Source organism: Balaenoptera musculus, chromosome 11, assembly GCF_009873245.2.
Source record: "Balaenoptera musculus isolate JJ_BM4_2016_0621 chromosome 11, mBalMus1.pri.v3, whole genome shotgun sequence".
Taxonomy (NCBI): Eukaryota; Metazoa; Chordata; class Mammalia; order Artiodactyla; family Balaenopteridae; genus Balaenoptera; species Balaenoptera musculus.
Genome location: NC_045795.1, coordinates 55,602,175 through 55,621,256, shown reverse-complemented (window position 1 = coordinate 55,621,256; position 19,082 = coordinate 55,602,175). Strand labels below are relative to the sequence as shown.

The window sequence follows — 19,082 nt, the reverse complement described above, 5'->3', positions numbered from 1 at the left end:
TATCCCATTCTCAGCCAACATATAAGGACAATGTAAAAGTTCATGAAGGTAAAAAGTTGAAACAATATCAGAAACAGAAATTGCTTCAAATGAAAAACTTTGAGAAAAGGCTCATGAATTTCCCTAAATGCAATCAATTCAATTAAAGATATATTTACAAAATGTCTGGTACAAGGCTCTTTTAAAAACACTGCTGGGGATACAAATAACAGTAAGACAAGACTCTATACTCAAGGACCTTATAATAAATTTAACATTCTAGAAAACAAATTAACCAAGCATTATTACTTACACAGTACGGTTTTGTTTTTTTTTTTTTTGTGGTTATTTTTAAACGGTCAATATTCCATATGTGCAAGAGTAACTTTCTTACAGTGACTAAAGTAAAATATTTCTAAATATCCCTACATAGTCATTCTTAATTAGGACCATAGCCACGCTATCCTCAAGTTTCCATGAAATAGTCTCCATCTATTCTCTTACCTTTAGGATTTGAAGTCAAAAAAATAGGCACATGCTTCACAAAGTATTAAGTTAATGAAATTTTGATTTTTATTTTTTAGCATCATCCACCAGTATTTTCTAAATTAATATTTTATAAATGTAACAAATGTAAGCAAGATCTGCCAATTCACTTTTGCACACAAAGAGCAATAACACAATTACCTATTGCCTACTATCAGCATGTATGGTCTGCTAATAGTAAACATACAACATCAATATGTGTATTAAAAATGGGACATATTTCCTTTTAAATTAAACCACATGCCAAATCACCAGACATGATTTATACCTTAGTCTCACGACCCATCATATACTCAAAAAGCACTTTTCGCAAATACTCAAACTCGGTAGGTTCTCCAAAGAGCGAGACATCAGTATGGTACAAATTGCCACCTGTCAATAAAAAAAACAGATCAAACTGTAAAGACAAAACCAGATAAGCTACTTATTACTTAGAAAAAGACAAACTAAAAGACAATCAAAGGAACAAAGAGAGAGGCATCAATCTTGTATTAATTGTATTATATTGTATGTATTGTACTGCATTACATTACATATACACTAAGCATTCCAATTGGTATTTTTCCCTTGGAAGAGAAAACAAGAATTATTATAGCAATTTTATTTCTCACATTCCCCCCATCCTCAAACTTCTTCTTCTTCATCTTTCTGGCATGGCAATTTAAAAAGACTAGACCTAGGGAATACAATGATTCCTCAGAACTGTTATTTCTTTCCTAAATATTATGTGGTTGGCTTCAGATATCCTGCAATGACTAAAATGAACAATCATTTTTATTTTAAGAGTTTAGTAACTCAGAATAGTATTCTAGATTTTCTAGTATTCCAAACCTGAAAGCACTGAAGTTTAGATCAAGTTTTCTAAACAGTTCTGAAACACAAGGTAGATAAAATAACTTGAAAATGCATGAAATAATAATGCCAATATAGTGGTTTTCAAATACTTTGATTCAACATCTTAAAAAGACTGTCATAAAAAAAAAAAAAAAAAAAAGACTGTCATAAAATTTACAGTTCATCTATTAATCAAGCTCCATTTCAATCTAAAAATAGAGAAAAAATACAGTTCAGGTATATGAAGTCACACTGTGACAAACTTTAATTTGAATGAATTCATAATTATGCATTATGTGAAGTCTATACTTGCATCCACTTCCAGAAGTATGGCACACTAGGTAATCTGAAAAGCCTTCTGCACCAAGAAACATCTAAAAGCATAGCAAAGAGATTAATGTGCAAATTCAAACAGACTGCTTGGATTGTTGACAGGATTAGATGAGTTGATAGACAAAATGTGTCTTATAACAGTGCCTGACACTTAGTATTATATATGTGTCAGTTATTTAAAAAACTGTACATATGTGTTCATTTTACAATTTAAAACTGAGAAAAAAGGAAAATTAAGTATGAATTCTTAAGTTGAAACTAAAAAATAAAAACTAAAAAAAGAATCAATACTATTCCCTATGCACTGCTGGGCACTGATTTAGCAGTTCTATGCTAAGAATCACATATGTTGACTTAGCTATGGCAAACAGTCTTTGTAGCAGGAATTTTCCCTGCAATGAGCCATAGGAAACTTCCAAGTTGGTTTTCTCTTCTTTTTGAAGTGTGTTTTGGAAGGAATCTAAAGAAAGTCCTTGTTTAATTAAAAACTGTATAATATCTTATGTTATTTCACAACAATAAGAGCTTTCAAAAACACAAAAGAATGTGAAATGGCTTAGGTTCATGCCCCAGTGCCTTCCATGAAAAAGCAGAAAAGTTTACAAAACATTTAGCAAAATAAAACTATTCTTAATGCAGTGAGGCAGTGAAACTGAGAATGGGAAATTGTTAGATTATTCAGAGATTATTCGAAGTCATGACTATTTCAAGGGAACAACTACATAAAGACTTAAGCTCATCTTTAGAATCCTTTGTAAGTGGCATACGTAACTTAAGTCAACAGAGTAATACTTCCAAATCATCCTTCGCCACCTTGAAATAAATATCTTTATGAATTATTTTCTCCTTAAATCCTGGTTAAAAAATAGCAATTACAGCATTATTGTAAAAGTAAAAAACAGAAGCATCTAAAATATGTAACTCTGAGTTTGTATGGGTACGTGTAGTGGATTACATAAATGTCTGGATACACACAGAAGAGTCTGGAAAAATATATGTAAATTGTAAACTAGGTTCAGCTGGAGAGTGGACAATGAAGTAGGAACTTGCAGTTTCACTTAAACATGGCAGCATTTTCTTTTTTAACAATAAATACACATTAATTTTGTTTTAGATTACTACCATTCTTTCCATAAAACTAGTTGTTACTGGTGAATTACAAAGGTAAAATATATTCCTTGTAAAGCATGAGATTAGCAAAGACAAAAATGAAAATCATCCAGAAGTCCACCAATACAAGATAACCATAGATAACATGATGAGAGATCACTCCTACCTTTGTAAGGTGTCCCCACAGTTGTTGCATATACGTTCTTTTCATATTCCTTCAAACGATCTTCTAAATTGTGAATCTAAAAATAACAAATATTCCAATCATATCATAAGATTCATATGGAAATCATATGTAAAAAAAAAGACTGCTGTAGCCACTAGATTTTCTTAACGCTGAATACAGGATATAGGCAAAAAAAAAAAAATTAATACATATGGTTTCTTAGATATGATACCAAAAGCAGAGACAACGAAAGAAAAAACATATAAAATGTTTGTGCCTCAAAGGACATTATCAAGAAAGTGAAAAGACAACCCACAGAATGGGAGAAAATATTTGCAAATCATATATCTAATGAGGGACTTATATCCAGAATATATAAAGTACATTTATAATTCAACAACAACAAAAAACAAATGACCCAACTTAAAAATGAGCAAAGGACATTGCTCCAAAGAAGATATACAAATAATAAGATGCTCAACATCATTAGTCACTAAGGAAGTACAAATTACAACCATAATGAGATATCACTTCATACCAACTAGGATAGTTATAATCAAAACACTTGCTGGGGAAGATGTGGAGAAGTTGAAATTCTTATACATTGTGGTCAGAATGTAAAATGGTGTCCACAATGTAAAACCGTTTGATGGGTCTTCAAAGAGCTAAACATATAATTACCATATGATCTAGCAATCCCACTCCTGAGTACATAACCCAAAGAAGGAAACAGGTATTCAAACAAAAACTTGTAAACAATGTTCCTAGCAGCACTATTCACAATAGGCAGAAGGTAGAAACAACCCAAACATGCATCAACTGATGAATGAGTTAACAAAATGTGGTATATCTATACAATGAAATATTAATCTGCCATAAAAAGGAGTGAAGTACTGATATATGCTGCAACATGGATGAACCTTAAAAACATCATGCTAAGTGAAAGAAGTCAGATTAAAAAGCTCATGTATTATTTCTATTTATATAAAATACTCAGAATAGGTAAATCCACAGACACAAAAAGCAGATTTGTGGTTGTGAGAGGCTAGGGGGAGGAGGTAGTAGGGAGTGACGGCTTAATGGGTATGGGGTTTCCTTTTGGGGGTGATGGAATGTTCTGGAACTAGATAATAGGAATGCAAATGTTGTTTAAATATACGTGATCACAAATTTATAAAGATATGTTCTAGCACCTTCAGGTTTGGGAATAAAATTTCCTGTGTAAGACAAGATTGCAAAGTCAATTAATAAATGAGTATTAAATCCATTCTTTTTTAAAAACTAGCTAAATGAGTTCCAAGAACATACGAACAGAAATCAAGGAAGTCATCTCAAAATAAAAGGCACCAATTAGACCTGTACCTGTTCTCTGAACTCTTGCTCTTTCAACTTTGAATCACTGATTAGAGTAGTCTTCTGTGCTAGTTGTGTCTGAAAGAACAAGAAGTCAGATCTGAGATGCATATGGGTTTCATCATTGCCTGGACACATTTCTATACTGCTTGGTAAATTTTTCCTGAGAACAAGTCTCTTTATGTTTTAACCTTAAAGTACAGAATGCTCCTGAAAATGGACTACCTTCACTCAAATTCAGTGAAAAACTAGTCTTACCTGTAGCTCCATAATTGTTACCTAAAAATGGAAAAGAAAAAAAAAATTAGTGCATATAATAAAATCTACAAGAAATAATAAAATAGAGCAATATGAAATTACAAGGAAACAAAAATTTAGTGTTACAGTCTTAAGAGAGTGGTTAGATTTGAGATGAGACAACTTTAAATATTTGCTTTTAAACCTGGTCTATGTTGCTATACAAACTATTAAAATGTAAATATACATAAAGATAGGTAAACACAAAGAAAAATGACTGGAAGGTCACCCACCAAACTCCTAACAATGATTACCACTTGGGAAAAGGAGGTACCCACCAGGAAGGGTTTATCTATATACTTCTGTATTATCTGACTTTCTTTTTTTTTAACAAGAATATATTCATCTATTATTTGTGCAATTTCAAAAAATTAAACATATTAACATCTATTTATAGCATATGGGCCCTTTAGGGAAAATTCTAAAGGACCATTTCTGGGAATCCACTCTACACAATAATCACAAATTATTCTTCATTGAACTCAACACTGACATGTAGTTCAAGATATCCCAGAAGCACCAAAAGATGCTCAAAAAGGAAAAGAATAAAAATTCATAAAGAATAAAATAGAAAAATATTTTTTAGAGTAGAAATAAAAGTTAAGGATAGTTTCTCCTTTCTTATGCTACAAGGTAAAGGACTCAAAAGACCTCCTGAATATTAATTTCATAATGTTTCAATACTCTATGGCATCTTGACACAGGCCTCAGTGCCACTTTATGCAACATTAATACTTAATTTGATACTAAGGAAAAGAACATGTTACAGAGTAGAATACACTTATTTGGCTCATAGGAAGCAACATTTAATAGCACCAAGTATATTCATATTGTGACCAAATGGCAAAAAAAAAAAAAAACTAAAACAATAGAACTAACTTAGTAGCTAGTAAAGAAAGAGAGAGTCTACCCAGCTTTGCTCATTGCTAATAATCAAGATATATGTACCAAGCAGCACAGCATAGCAAAGCCTTTTATAAAGTCCTCTTCTCTCCATTTTGGAAAAGTGATCCATGTAATTGGTTGTCTAGAAAATTGCTATCTGGTCACTGACTTCTCTAATGAATCCTCTATAACTAAAGGATGAAGCCATGAATGTGTCCACCTTTCCCAAGACCCTCATGACAGAGCTATGAAGACCATACTGGAATGAGTGAGAACATTTTAGACGTACAACAGTACACTGCCCGGATTCTTGAATGGGGGCCCACAAGCCCTGCGGGTGTGCACTTGTTGGGGTGCACAGCAGGACAGGAAGCCACAAGGTAAACATGGCCTTTCATAGCATCATTTTTACTTAAAGATTGGGATTATTAAAAAAAGAAAGAAAGAAAAAAAAAAGCCTGGATATGGAGTTCCAGATTCCTTTGAATTCAGTGCAATTTTCCAAAATAAGCCCATTGCATCTACAACTGGTCTGTTAACCAAGGAGAAAAGCAGACATTGTTTTTCTCAAAGGTATACAACTAAAAACATTTTTATGTGACTACAAATAAAGATATATTATAAAGCAGGGGTCCCCAACCCCCGGGCCGTTGACCCGTCCACGGCCTCTTAGGAACCAGGCCTCACAGCAGGAGGTGAGCAAGCAAAGCTTCATCTGCTGCTCCCCATCGCTCACATTACCGCCTGAACCATCCTCCCCCCACCCCACCCCCACCCCACGGAAAAATTGTCTTCCACAAAACCAGTCCCTGGTGCCAAAAAGGTTGGGGACTGCTGTTATAGAGAATGTAAAATTTATATGAATTCTTAGCTCAAAATATAAAAATCTAAAATTATCATACTTTCTATGGACCATTTTTGGCTCTGCCCCAGGGCTATGAGGTTAACTCTCCTCTGCTGTTCTTTCCACGGGAAAGACTGAGAAGCACTGGTATCACAGAAACGCCCTAGGCTCTGAAGTCTGGAAGATTGGGTTTATATTCCCAATAGAATATTTATTGTGTGAGCTTCAACATTTTATTTAACTTCTTTGAACCTCAGTTTCACTGTCTATAAAAGAGAGGCAGGAATCTCCCTCTTGAAAGGCTTTTGTTAGGATTAGATGAGGTAGATAGGCATGTTAGTAGGCGAGCCAATGAAAACGACAATGTTTTCAAGGAACGTATGGAGCCAAGTCCAGTTCCCCTCACGTTATCATTGCCAGGGTTCTCCTCCTGCTCTAGTCTTTGCTGGTATTTCTTCTGCAGCTCCTCAAGTTGAGTCTGTAGATCTATTACTTTTGCAGTCATTTCTTCTTCACGAGCCTTTAGAATAAAAAAAATATTAACAAACATATCAAAAAGTATGCAGTAAAGAGGCAACATGATCTAGAGAAAACTACCTTTGTAGGAGAAACCAACACCTACACATTTTTGGAAACACAAACCACTGTTTTTACTGTAATTCATTACTGTGCTCTAAACACCTTCCTTCATGCCCCACTTTTTTTTTTTTTTTTAATTTATTTATTTTTTATTTATGGCTGTGTTGGGTCTTCGTTTCTCTGCGAGGACTTTCTCTAGTTGTGGCAAGCGGGGGCCACTCTTCATTGCGGTGCGCGGGTCTCTCACTATCGCGGCCTCTCTTGTTGCGGAGCACAGGCTCCAGACGCGCAGGCTCAGTAATTGTGGCTCACAGGCCCAATTGCTGTGCGGCATGTGGGATCTTCCCAGACCAGGGCTCGAACCCGTGTCCCCTGCATTGGCAGGCAGATTCTCAACCACTGCGCCACCAGGGAAGCCCCCATGCCCCACTTTTAACTCCAAGTCCTTTTTAAAGCTGTTCACTCTTCCTAGGATGACTTTTCCCACCCTCAGTCCTCCTGCCCCCACCCCATAAAGCTCATCAAGCTGTTTCTTTCCCCTTAAACTAGGGTTCCAAGGTTTAAGCAACACTTAGGTGTATAACAGCGTTGTGACAAAACTGTAAAACAGAATCTCTGTTTTAAGACTTTGGCCTTTTCTACACTAGGATTTGATTTCCAGAAAATACCCAATATAAACTACTTTTATGCAAAGCACTGCTCAACCAGCTGGCAACTTAACTGATCACAAGAAGTTGTGGAGGTTTTTTCTCAGCCCCTTGGGAAGGGCTGCACAAATCAAGATAGTTCTTTGTCCTAGTTAGCAAACCTGTACGTCCCCTTCACATCTGCCTGCAAACCATACCAGTGGTTCTTTGGAGTAAAATGTTCAACTAAAATCCATTTTTGAAAAAAAATTACTGTCCAATGTATTGGTAACTAACGTAACGTATCCATTTGCCCTGAACTTTGCAGAAAACAGACAAGGCTGCAAAAGTAATACATGACTTACTGGTTCAAAAATCCTTTTTATAAAATTTGGCATACAAATCATTCTCTCTTCTGTTCTGACTGCCCTGGTAAAAGGCTGTTGCCCACCCTTAAATTTTTTCATTTGTCTTGATAATTGCCATCATTTGTTGTACAAAGCAGTCCAGACCTCTCCTTGCTCTTATAAATCTTGCAATAACCTTTGTGCTAAAAGAACATTTGACATTGGAATATTGATCAGATTTGAGTAATGAAGACAGGACAAGTGTCTGCTAAGTAAGAGACTAAACAGGAAAACAGCCACAAGCAGCTATCTGATTTAACAGATGCTGACTTGCCAGAACCAAGAAACATCATTCTCAAAAACAAAAAGAGGCCCCAAGGCACAAAATAAAGCAAAAAACCATAAGACACCTCGAAAATCTAACTTTAAATACCACTTGTCATGAAACTTAGACCAACTAAAAAAGAACGAACCCCTTCTCTCAACATAAGCAAAGTCTCTTGTAAATAGCCTCCTTCAACATCTGCCCACTAAGGCACTCTAACCCAGCCTCCACCCCCTAAAACACCACTGATCAGAAACTACTGTAAATCTGTAACTGCCTGCAATCCTGGTTTACTTACTGTTTTTATTCTACCATCACATATCCTGTGTGGATGTCTGTGTCAATGTGGTCTAGCCTTGTTTGAAAGGATCACCTCTTACAGCTACTTATTCAGTTAGGTCCAGATTCTGATATGACAATCAGCTATGTCTGACATTGCCTTTGACAGCTGGGAGATACCAATAGAAAGCAAGCCCTCTAAGAATTGGAAAAGAATCCTTGATGCGTTGTTTCTAATTTAAGAAACAGTTCTATAATTTCCTTTGTAAAAGCTTTCTGTCTTCTTGAAGGGGGAAAGAAAGCAATACTGCTTGCTCTGAAGTAAAAACAATAAGAAAAACTAAATTGAATATTTATGCACATACATGAAAGTTATGTTTTAAAGACTATTATGCCAAAACCAAATCACTAAAATACAGTAAATGTCAAAAAGAAACCAGTTTTGTATCTAATGTAGCTGTAGGAGCTACTCCCTCCCAGTGAGACTGCTCTGAGGTTGGGACGAAGGCAGTCAGCTCCCTTACTTGTGAGACTCAACTCCTTTCAGATGTCACCAGCCCCTCTCCCCGAATGAATGCTCCCTTTGCCCTACCAGGTGTCACTTCCTTCAAATTTACCAAGTGTCTAGTGTGTGCCAAGCATTTGGCTAGGTCCTCAAGACTAGAGATGAACAGCAAGATCCCTGCCTACAAGATGCTAATAGTCTAGAGGAGAGGACAGACACATTAATACATTCCTACACACATATGTATGTATGACAAAAGTAACATGTCGTAAGTGAAGTAATAAAGTACCAAAGGAAGACAGGTGCAATTAATTCTATTTTCAGGGGTTTCAAAAAAACTAAGTGAAAACAATATGATGCAGAAAAGCATATTCAAAAAGCTAACTCTGGGGTAGGACAGGGAAAAAACAAGAATATATTTCATTTTTGTTTCTGTTTGCATAAGGAAACACGGGAATATTATTACATAAGAAACGAATGGTTACCTGTGGAGGGAGAAGGGGAACAGGGTGTAGAATACAGAGAAAAGTTTGGATGCAATTCTCATGATAGACCATTCTCCAAGTATACTTTTTTTTTTTATTTGATTCAAATTTTTTTTTCTGAATACAAGATAAATTTAAAACTTTTAAAGAAAACTGCCAAAAGAGATGACAACAGCTGCAGTAACTCATGAAGTGTGAGAATGTACTCTTGAAGCACCAGGAAAAGCGTAAGCAGAGGTGAAATACAGGGAAGAAGGAGCTAAAGCTGAGCTCAGCTAGACCACAGAATGACCCGGAGGATGGGGGCACTGGGACAAGGGAAGCCACTGCAGGTGTTCAGGAGAAGGGATATGATCCCACTTTTGTTTCCAGATAGACAATAACTCTGACAGGAAGAGACGAATACTTTACAGGGAAAAAAAACAAGAGCAAGGAGACCAGGCAGGAAATTAATACAGTAGGCCAGACCAAATGGAATACGGCAGCCTAGACCATGGCAGAAGCGGTGGAGTTAAGAGGAGAGGAGCGGGCAATGGGAGTCAATGAAACAGTACAGCTGAGAGTCTGTTACATGTTGGAGAATGTGCTGGAGATCCACAATTAAAGGGAGAAAGGTGATTTCTCTGCCTAGGAAATCAGGGAAGATAAGCAGATTTCATGTCCTAAAAAGTGTGTGGATGTGGATGTGTGAGGGGCTGAGGAAGACGGGAGGCATGAATCGAGGATGACAAAGTTCTCAGTTTCCTCCAAGCAACGGTAAGAATGTGAGCTAAGACAGTGAAAGCAAGAAAATGAAAATGTCTCTGTGCTCCACTTTGCTATTAACAAATCATGGAATTATTTTAATGGATGAGAAAAACATAGCATTCTACAATGTCATCATTAAGACAAATCATCAATCTGATAACAGCTTTTTCAGAGGGAAAAAAAAGTACTACATAATACATACAAATCCATATAAAACTCCAAATCTGGAAAATTTTAAATGGGAGAATGGTAAAAGAATATGTCTCAGAATCAAAGCAATATGGTGTTTACCTAGAATTGGTAATATCGCTTTTAGCAATATATGCTGTTTTAAAAAAACTCTTCAAGACAGAATATATATTTGGGGTGTTTGGATGGGGACTGCTGATTTAATCACTGGCCACCCTGTACTCTGGCTATAAGCACTTGAAATGTGACTAATCCAAACTGAGACAGGCTGCCAACGTAGAAGCACACTGAATCTCAGAGAATTAATACATATATCATTTTTATATTGACTACATCTTGCAATGATAATGTCTTGGATATAACGGGTCAGCTAACATTATTATCAAAATTGAAGTCAGCTGATTCTTTTTTTTTTTTTTTTTTTAATGTGGATACCAGAAAATTTAAAATCCCGTTTGTGGCTTACATTGTATTTCTAATGGACAGTGCTGGTCTAAGGGGCAGGAAGGGGCCTGGGGAAGAGTCCACCTGAGTCCTCTGGCCCACCCTCCACTTCCTGCCCACTTGCTCTACTTACTCCAAGCCTGAAGCTGGGAGGACCATTTATTTTCTAATAAACAGCAGATCTTCCAGGAGGAACCATACCAGAGATTAACTGCTACCTGTCTCCCTGTTCACTCACCCCTCCACCTACAGAGGCTTGTTGTGACCTTGGAAAGTGTACTGTGTACTACCTCCACACCCCCATATACACACATTCAGAGACAGAAGTAGTTCACAAAAGGGAACACTACAGCCGTGACACAGTTTATCCCCTGTGAACGAAGCTCCCTGACTTAACTATCCAAGTTCTTTCCTTAGGGAGAAGCCTTTATAAAATATATGAAGCTAATGAAGAATCAGTGCTCTACCACTCGCCATATGTAGTTTTAGGGAGATCATTTGACTATGCTGAACTCACTCTCCTGCTTCTGCCACACACAAAAAACACAAAAATAGAAGATGAACCTAAACTAGCTGTAATGTATCTTCCAATCCCAACATTCTCTAAGCATTCAAGAAACAACAGTATTTTTTTAAAGCTTCGCATAATATACTCTAGGGAAGTATAGGAAAATGTGAAATCGTTCAAATTTTCCTTCACAGTGAGGTCTAAAGCTCAAAAATTACACGAAGGTAACATTTAGATTTATGTATCAGGTAATTTCAGCTTTTTCAAATATATTTACAATAATTGGGACTTCCCTGATGGTGCAATGGTTAAGAATCCGCCTGCCAATGCAGGGGACATGGGTTCAAGCCCTGGTCCAGGAAGATCCCACATGCCACGGAGCAACTAAATCTGTGTGCCACAACTACTGAGCCTGCGCTCTAGAGCCCGCGAGCCACAACTACTGAGCCCATGTGCCACAACTACTGAAGTCCCCGCACCTAGATCCTGTGCTCTGCCACAAGAGAAGCCACCGCAATGAGAAGCCCACGCACCGCAATGAAGAGTAGCCCACGCACCGCAACAAAGAGTAGCCCCTGCTCGCCGCAACTAGAGGAAGTCCACACACAGCAACGAAGACCCAACGCAGCCAAAAATAAATAAATAAATAAAACTTAAAAAAATAAAATAGGGGCTTCCCTGGTAGCGCAGTGGTTTAGAATCTGCCTGCCAATGCAGGGGACACGGGTTCGAGCCCTGGTCTGGGAAGATCCCACATGCCATGGAGCGACTGGGCCCGTGAGCCACAATTGCTGAGCCTGCGCGTCTGGAGCCTGTGCTCCGCAACAAGAAAGACCGTGGTAGTGAGAGGCCCGCGCACCGCGATGAGGAGTGGCCCCCACTTGCCGCAACTAGAGAAAGCCCTCACACAGAAACGAAGACCCAATACAGCCATAAATAAATAAATAAATAAAATTAGGAAAAAAAAAATAAAAATAAAAAAATAAAATAAAATAAAATAAAATAAAATAAAATAATTACTACTAGAATCTGTTCCTGGCTCAGACGTCTACTGCTGCCATAGTCAGCTGAGGCATGATTCTCTAATTTATACATTCCTAACCATCAAATGGTTTTTAGCACATAGTGAAATAAGGCTTGCAGTAACTAAAGAATCTGCAGGGCTTCCCTGGTGGCACAGTGGTTAAGAACCCGCCTGCCAATGCAGGGGACACGGGTTCAAGCCCTGGTCTGGGAGGATCCCACATGCTGCGGAGCAACTAAGCCCATGCGCCACAACTACTGAAGCCCACGTGCTACAACTACTGAAGCCCGAGTGCCTAGAGCCCGTGCTCCGCAACAAGAGAAGCCACCGCAATGAGAAGCCTGCACACCGCAACGAAAAGTAGCCCTTGCTCGCCGCAACTAGAGAAAGCCTGCGCGCAGCAATGAAGACCCAACGCAGCCAAAAATAAATAAATAAATATTATATTATATATTAAAAAAAAAAAGAATCTGCAATCCAGCAAAGAATAATTTACACTGCTTTACATTAAAAAATGTTCTGCAGTCCAAATACTCACTAGCATTCATGGCTTATCTTCATACACAAAAATGACAATACTAATCTACCACTAGAAGAATAAGTACATTGAACTTAGCTTCCAAACTACATATAAAAGATTTGGCTGATGTATTCCTTTTTTTTTTTTTTTTTTCCTATCTTTTTTTCTCCCTTGAGAGCAACAAAACCTATGCAAATTGGGTAGGGATGAAATAAAGTTAACTGGCCCTCCTGGAAAGTTCCCAGCTAAAGCTCATACACACACTACCTGTCCCAAGCACAAGCTCTCAATTCTTAGTCTGGTGCTCTCACAATTTGGTCTGAATTTAGGAGAAAGACATAGAAGAGAATCCATTCTTCCCCTTACTAACTCACTGTTGCTTCAAGTGGCCTATATGCCTGGTTAGCAGAAACTGATCAGAAAACTACAATCCTAGCAGAAATCAATTAGGCTCCTTATAAATCTGCAAACAGTAGAGAAATACTAATTTGAATAATATTGAACCCCCCCCCCCAAAAAAAACCCTCTACACTAGAAAAAACAGGAAATCTGACAGCCAATCTTCTTTAGCACTACCATGAAATCTATTACAGCTAAATTTCAAGAGAGAGAAAATAAGGTACATCAAGGATTTCTTCGTATCTTTTGGCTGTTCTTTTTAGATCATCTTCTTTCTCTACAATTTTCTTATATAACTGATTTGTCTCCTCCTGATGGCTTTCCAAAAGTTCAGCCTCCACTTCCTGGGCTTTATCTAATAAATAAAAAATGGACACATACAAGAAAACACATTAGGTTAAGAATTAATATCTGTATCCCAATTTCTGTAAGAACCCTTGTTCCAAATTAAATTTGATTAAAATCAATTGACCAAATTGACCAAATGTACCCTTCTCACGGAGCAGAAGTGTCTTCATTAGGTAATTAATCAGGTAATGCTTTCAGGTTCTTCCACCTGCTCCTCCCCTCTGACAGGCAAGCCACTTTCAGGCAGCACAGTTTCCCATCAGAGAACTTTCTTGGGCAAGAATCATTTTTTTCTCCAGTTTATAATTACTTTAAGCACTTAGCACAGTGTGAAAAGAATAAGCTTAAATTATAAATAGTCTCTGCTGATTCTGATTTGTTTTTTTATTGAATTTAAAAGTTTACTTACCAATGGTCTCTTTTATGGTCATTTCCAGCTCCTGTTCCTTTTGTGCCAGCTGTGTATGAAACTCCCTCATCAGATGTTTTAGTGTGGAATTGTGCTTCAACTCAAGATCTTCCTGCTCCTGTCTGAGTACCAAAAATAGGAAGAGCTAACTGCTGTCATACAAAAAACAAGCTGCAAAGAGTTACCTGGTCTTCACGACAGTGTATATAGTATGACCTCACCAATATCAACCATTTTTAAGGGAGTGTGCATCCACATGCATGTGCGTGTGCGTGTCTCCAGGCACAGAAAACTTCTGGAAGGGTAAGTAAATTATGATTAACTGTAGGTAGGGAATGGTCCTGAGGATTTGAGAATTTTTACTTTCGACTTAAAATTTTTCACCATACACATCTATGTTATATAATAACAATATAAAAATAATTTTAAAAATAATTACTGGGATATGTACCTAATAACCATGATCTCATAGGCAAGAAAAGGTTTTTTTCCCCTTAAACTGATGAATAACACTGCCTCTTTCCTTAAATTGTTTTTATTTCTCTTCGGTATTTAACATTATATTTATGTTCGATACTAACAAATTTAGGTTGTGAAACTTAACTGTATTAGACACAAAAAAGAGAGATTTCATTAAGGAGGACTGCCTTAAAAATATTCATACTGAAAAAAACTTACTTGATTTTCTCTTCCATTTCTTGTTCATACTCTTTCTTTATTATATCCAGTTCTTGCTGATGTTCCTTCCGCAACATTCGAAGATCTTTCTGCAGCTTAACCACCTCCTGGCTCAGCTTCTGCTGCTCCTGCTCCGCCCCTGCCAATTGAAACTCCAGGTCATTGTGCTCAGCCTCCATGTTACGAAGCAAGCTGGGTTGGACCACAGGAGATTTGGACTTTTCTTCAGCACTTTCTTCCAAAACTTCCATGGGTTTACTTTTTCCATCCATCTGTTGTTGTAGAGCCTGTAATCTTTCAAGTTTTGAGGTCAATGCTTCAATTTCAACTCTATGTCCTTCCCTCTCTCTCAATAAGCAGGAATCCAGCTCTTTTATCTTTTGCTCCAAGATCTGACAGGTCAAGTCCTTCTCCTGGAGGGCTTTCTGGACACCATCAACCACATTCTCCAAGTTCTGCTTTGCCCCTATGTTATTTTTACCTCCCTCTTCTCCCACATGATGGGATACTAACAAGGAGTATTTGTTTTTTTCTTCAAGTTCTTCTTGAAGATGCTTTATCATCACTTGATCCTCATGTTGCTTTGCTTCAGCCTGTTCTGTCTTTATTAAGAGCTCCTGGTATTTGCACTGCATTTCAGAATGAGAAGAAATTGTGTCTTCTTTTTCCTGCTCTAGCCTCTGCAATAGCTTTTCCTTTTCAATTAAATTTCTTTGTAAAACACGGATTTTTTCTTCACATGCCTTCTGCACACAGCCTTGGGAATCTGCTTCTTCTTGCTCAGTACATGCTGCTTCATTTTCTGCCGATCTGGGTGCAACTGATGTTTCTGATTGTGGTGAACTTCCCACCGACTTAAGTTTTTCTTCCAAGACGTGAATTTCCTTCTCTCTTTCCTGCAATTTTGTATTTAGCTCACTCAGATGGCTTTCTCTGTCTCTTCTATACTGCTGTTCTTTCTCTTCCATTTGAGATAACAACTGCTTCTTGATGGCAGCAATTTTTTGTTCAGCTTTTTTCTTCAGTTCCCCTAATTTTGCAGCACTTTCTAGCTCAAGTCTATCTTCCAATGCCTTTAACTCCTCTTCTTTGCTTTTCGCAATTGAATTCACATGTTCCAATTCTTTCTTCATAGATTCAAGTTCAGATTTCATGGAAGATGCTTGCTTTTCAAGGCTTAAGACTTTTTCTTCAGCCTCTTTAACCCTGTTGTCCTTTTCTTCTCCTAACTCTTGAATGTGGTGAAGTTTCTGAATCATTTCTTTCCGTTCGATATCCTTTTGTTGATTGTAATTTTTAAGAACTTCATTTAAGGACTCAGTTTCAATTGTTTTCTGAGTAACATGCTCCTCTAATTCCACAATTCTTGCTGTTTGAGTTTTTAACTCCGTCTGTAAATTACGTTCCTTTTCCTCCATCTTGCTCTTCTTATCTTCCACTTCCCCCTTTAAATATTCAAATCTCTTCTTTTGCTGATCAAGGTCCTCCTTCAGTAAAGTTATCTGCTCATCCTTTTCACTGGTTTCCTTTGTTTTTAACTCAAGCTGCATCTGCAATTCTTTACTAGTATTTTGATATTGTGTAAATCTTGACTGTGCTTTCTTCTTCCATTCTGAGAATTTGTTGGCCTGTTCAAGAGCAGAAGTTTTCTCCTTACTCAGAGTTTCAACTCTCAAAGATAAATCTCGCACCTGATCCAGCAATTCCTGTTGCGCTTCATCATGTTGCTTACTTAGTAATGAAATGGCTGCTTCTTTTTCAGTTAGGCTGATGCTATTCTGAAGTTGAGTGCTCATATCAGTTAGTTGTTTACTAAGACTGCTGATCTCAGCTTTTTTTTCTTTAAGCTCTTCTTTCATCGAGGTGACAGCGTTGATGTTTTCTGATAACTCCTTCTTCAACTGAGTGATGCAAGACTCCTTTTCTGAGGCAGCCTGTTGCTGATTTCCTCCTTCCTTCTGTAAGGCTTCTTTTTCTGTCACAAGACCTTCAATATTGGCCTTCATGCTCTTAATCTGACTTTCTTTTTCTTCCAACTGATGTGTAGCATGTTGTAAAGAACTATTTAGTGTGTACTGCTCTTCTGTTAGCTGTCTCAGTTGTGCTTCTAATTCAGAAACTTTGCAAGTTTTACTAAGTAGTGCCTCCTTAACTTTAGTTGTGTGGTGTTGACAATGGGAGACCCTAGAGAGAATGGCATTAATTTTACTGCTACTAATATTGATGAGCTCACTTGTTTTAGCTTGTAATAAGGCTTCCGTTTTCTTGGAGTAAATGTCCAGCTGAACTGCTAGCTCCTCGGACAGTTTTTTGAATTCTAAGCTTTTGTCTTCTAGGCTTTTCTTATTTCTGTCATGTGAAGATTTCAAACTCTGGAATTCTTCATCTGTGGTTTTCAGCTTCTCAGTCAACTCAGAGACCTTAAGCTTATCTTTTTCTGCCAGCATCTTCAGTTCAACTACATGCTCTTGAAGAAAAGTATTTTCCTTCAGAGAGTGATTCAGGTCAACCTCCAGCTTTTCAAGTTCAGCTTTCAGTTTAGCTTCATTCTGTGAGACAGAAACCATGTGAGCAGCCTTCTGGTTTAACTGTTCCTGTAATTCCTTCAACACTGCATCCTGCTTAGCACCCTCTTCCTTCAGCCATGCCATTTCCTTGTTCATCTCTTCTTTTTCACACCCAAATATGAGGATCTTTTGCTTCAGTTCTGCTACCTCTTGTTCTTTTTCCTGTAACTGGATTTCATGTTTTTCCTGAAGTTCTTCAGCTTGCTGGTTAAGTTTCTGCTCCCAGACTGCTATGACATCATTGAGTTCTCTCCTGTGCACCTCAGTAAGACTTTCTATTTGCTCCTTTTGGTTTGTCTCCAATCTTGACACTGCATCATTGATTCCAGCTGAGTTAGCCTGTGCCATTTCCAAAATTTTCGCATTGAACTGTTTTTCTTTCTGACTGAGCTCCAGAGCAGTATTTTCGAGCTCTTTCTTAAGTTTGGCTTCCTGATCCAACAGTTTCTTCTTTAACGTTTCTTGCATCTCCTTTGCTTTCTGCTTAATTTTTTCTATCTTTTTCTCCTGATTTTTAAATTTGGTTTCATACTCCTCTTGCAAAACACGAATACTGTCCTCCTTGGCTGATAATTTCTGTTTGAGTATTTCAATTTCTTTGCTCTGTCCTTCTCTCATTTGTAAAATTACATTTTCCTTTTCCATTAAGAGTTGCTTTGTCTGTTCCTGCTCTATATTATCTTTAAGTTGGGACTCATAGTGTTGGGTTAAAGATTTTACTTTTTCTTCCATTTCACTATGCTGTTTTTCAAGTTGCTGCATTAAGTCCTGTACCTTGATTTTGTGAGCATCTAACTCAGCACAAACATCTTTCTTTTGAATGTCTACTTCAGCTACCTGTTTGGTAAGAAGAATTCTTTCTGTTTCCGAATCCAACAACTTCTGCTGCAACTGGGCCAACTGCTCCTCATATGTTTCTACCTGCTCACGCATGGTGCTCTGCAGTGACTGAAAGAGCTCCAGCTTAGCAGACGCCTGCTGGAGCTCCCCTTCAGACCTTTTAATATCTGCCTCTAAATTCTCCACATGAGCCTGATGCTCTTTTAAATGCTTGTCCTTTTCCTTCAGAAGAAGCCCAAGTTGGTTAATTTCATCTTTTAATGCCTTCTCAGTTCTCTGGATAGACATCTCTTGTTCTTTAATGATGTTGTCAACCTGTTGCTGGTGATGACTTTTCTGTTCATCCAGCTTGGCCTCTAATTCCCGCTTCACTCTATCTGCTTGATCCTTTAGTACAGAAAGTTCTTCTTCTAGCTTGTCACGGGCTTTTAATACTTCTGACAGTTCAGACGATAGTGATTCCAATTCTGTTTGCTTCACATCAAGCTTTTCTAAAGTCTTTTCATTCATCTCTTCTATGTGGGCCTGAAAGAGAACCTCTCTGTCATTCAACAATGTTACTTTTTCTTGTTCACACTTTTCTCTCAGTTTTTCCATTTCGGTCTGATGCTGTTGCTTTAAGACTTGGAGTTTTTCAGTCCAAAGGTTATCCTGCTGATGCTGCAGACTTTCCAATTCTGTCTTGTGTTTTTCAACCATGACTGTAATTTCTTTATTGTGCTTATTTTTTTCAGCTTCCAACTGAATAGTTATATCTTCTGATTGATTTTTATTTTCTTGCAAGCTTTTTTCCAAAGAACTTTCTAATTCAAGAACTCTCTGTTAATGAAAACAGATGTGTTTTTATTAAAGTACATATTTGTTAGCAATGATATATATGACATGATGTCTACACCTACTTAAAGATTAAAATTTA

The 19,082-nt window shown here is 37.5% G+C and overlaps 1 protein-coding gene across 3 annotated transcripts in view; it reads right to left on the bottom strand.

Annotated features, from left to right (window-relative positions):
* Nucleotides 1-19,082, bottom strand: part of GOLGA4 (golgin A4) — a 112,904-nt gene that overhangs the window by 15,025 nt on the left and 78,797 nt on the right. For all 3 annotated transcript variants that reach the window (XM_036869834.1, XM_036869835.1, XM_036869836.1), the window contains 8 exons: nucleotides 14,760-18,985; nucleotides 14,082-14,203; nucleotides 13,549-13,679; nucleotides 6,754-6,867; nucleotides 4,580-4,600; nucleotides 4,331-4,399; nucleotides 2,969-3,044; nucleotides 794-897 (listed from right to left, as the gene is read on the bottom strand). In XM_036869834.1, the coding sequence (XP_036725729.1) occupies nucleotides 794-897; nucleotides 2,969-3,044; nucleotides 4,331-4,399; nucleotides 4,580-4,600; nucleotides 6,754-6,867; nucleotides 13,549-13,679; nucleotides 14,082-14,203; nucleotides 14,760-18,985 (4,863 nt within the window). The remainder of the gene's footprint in view (nucleotides 1-793; nucleotides 898-2,968; nucleotides 3,045-4,330; nucleotides 4,400-4,579; nucleotides 4,601-6,753; nucleotides 6,868-13,548; nucleotides 13,680-14,081; nucleotides 14,204-14,759; nucleotides 18,986-19,082) is intronic.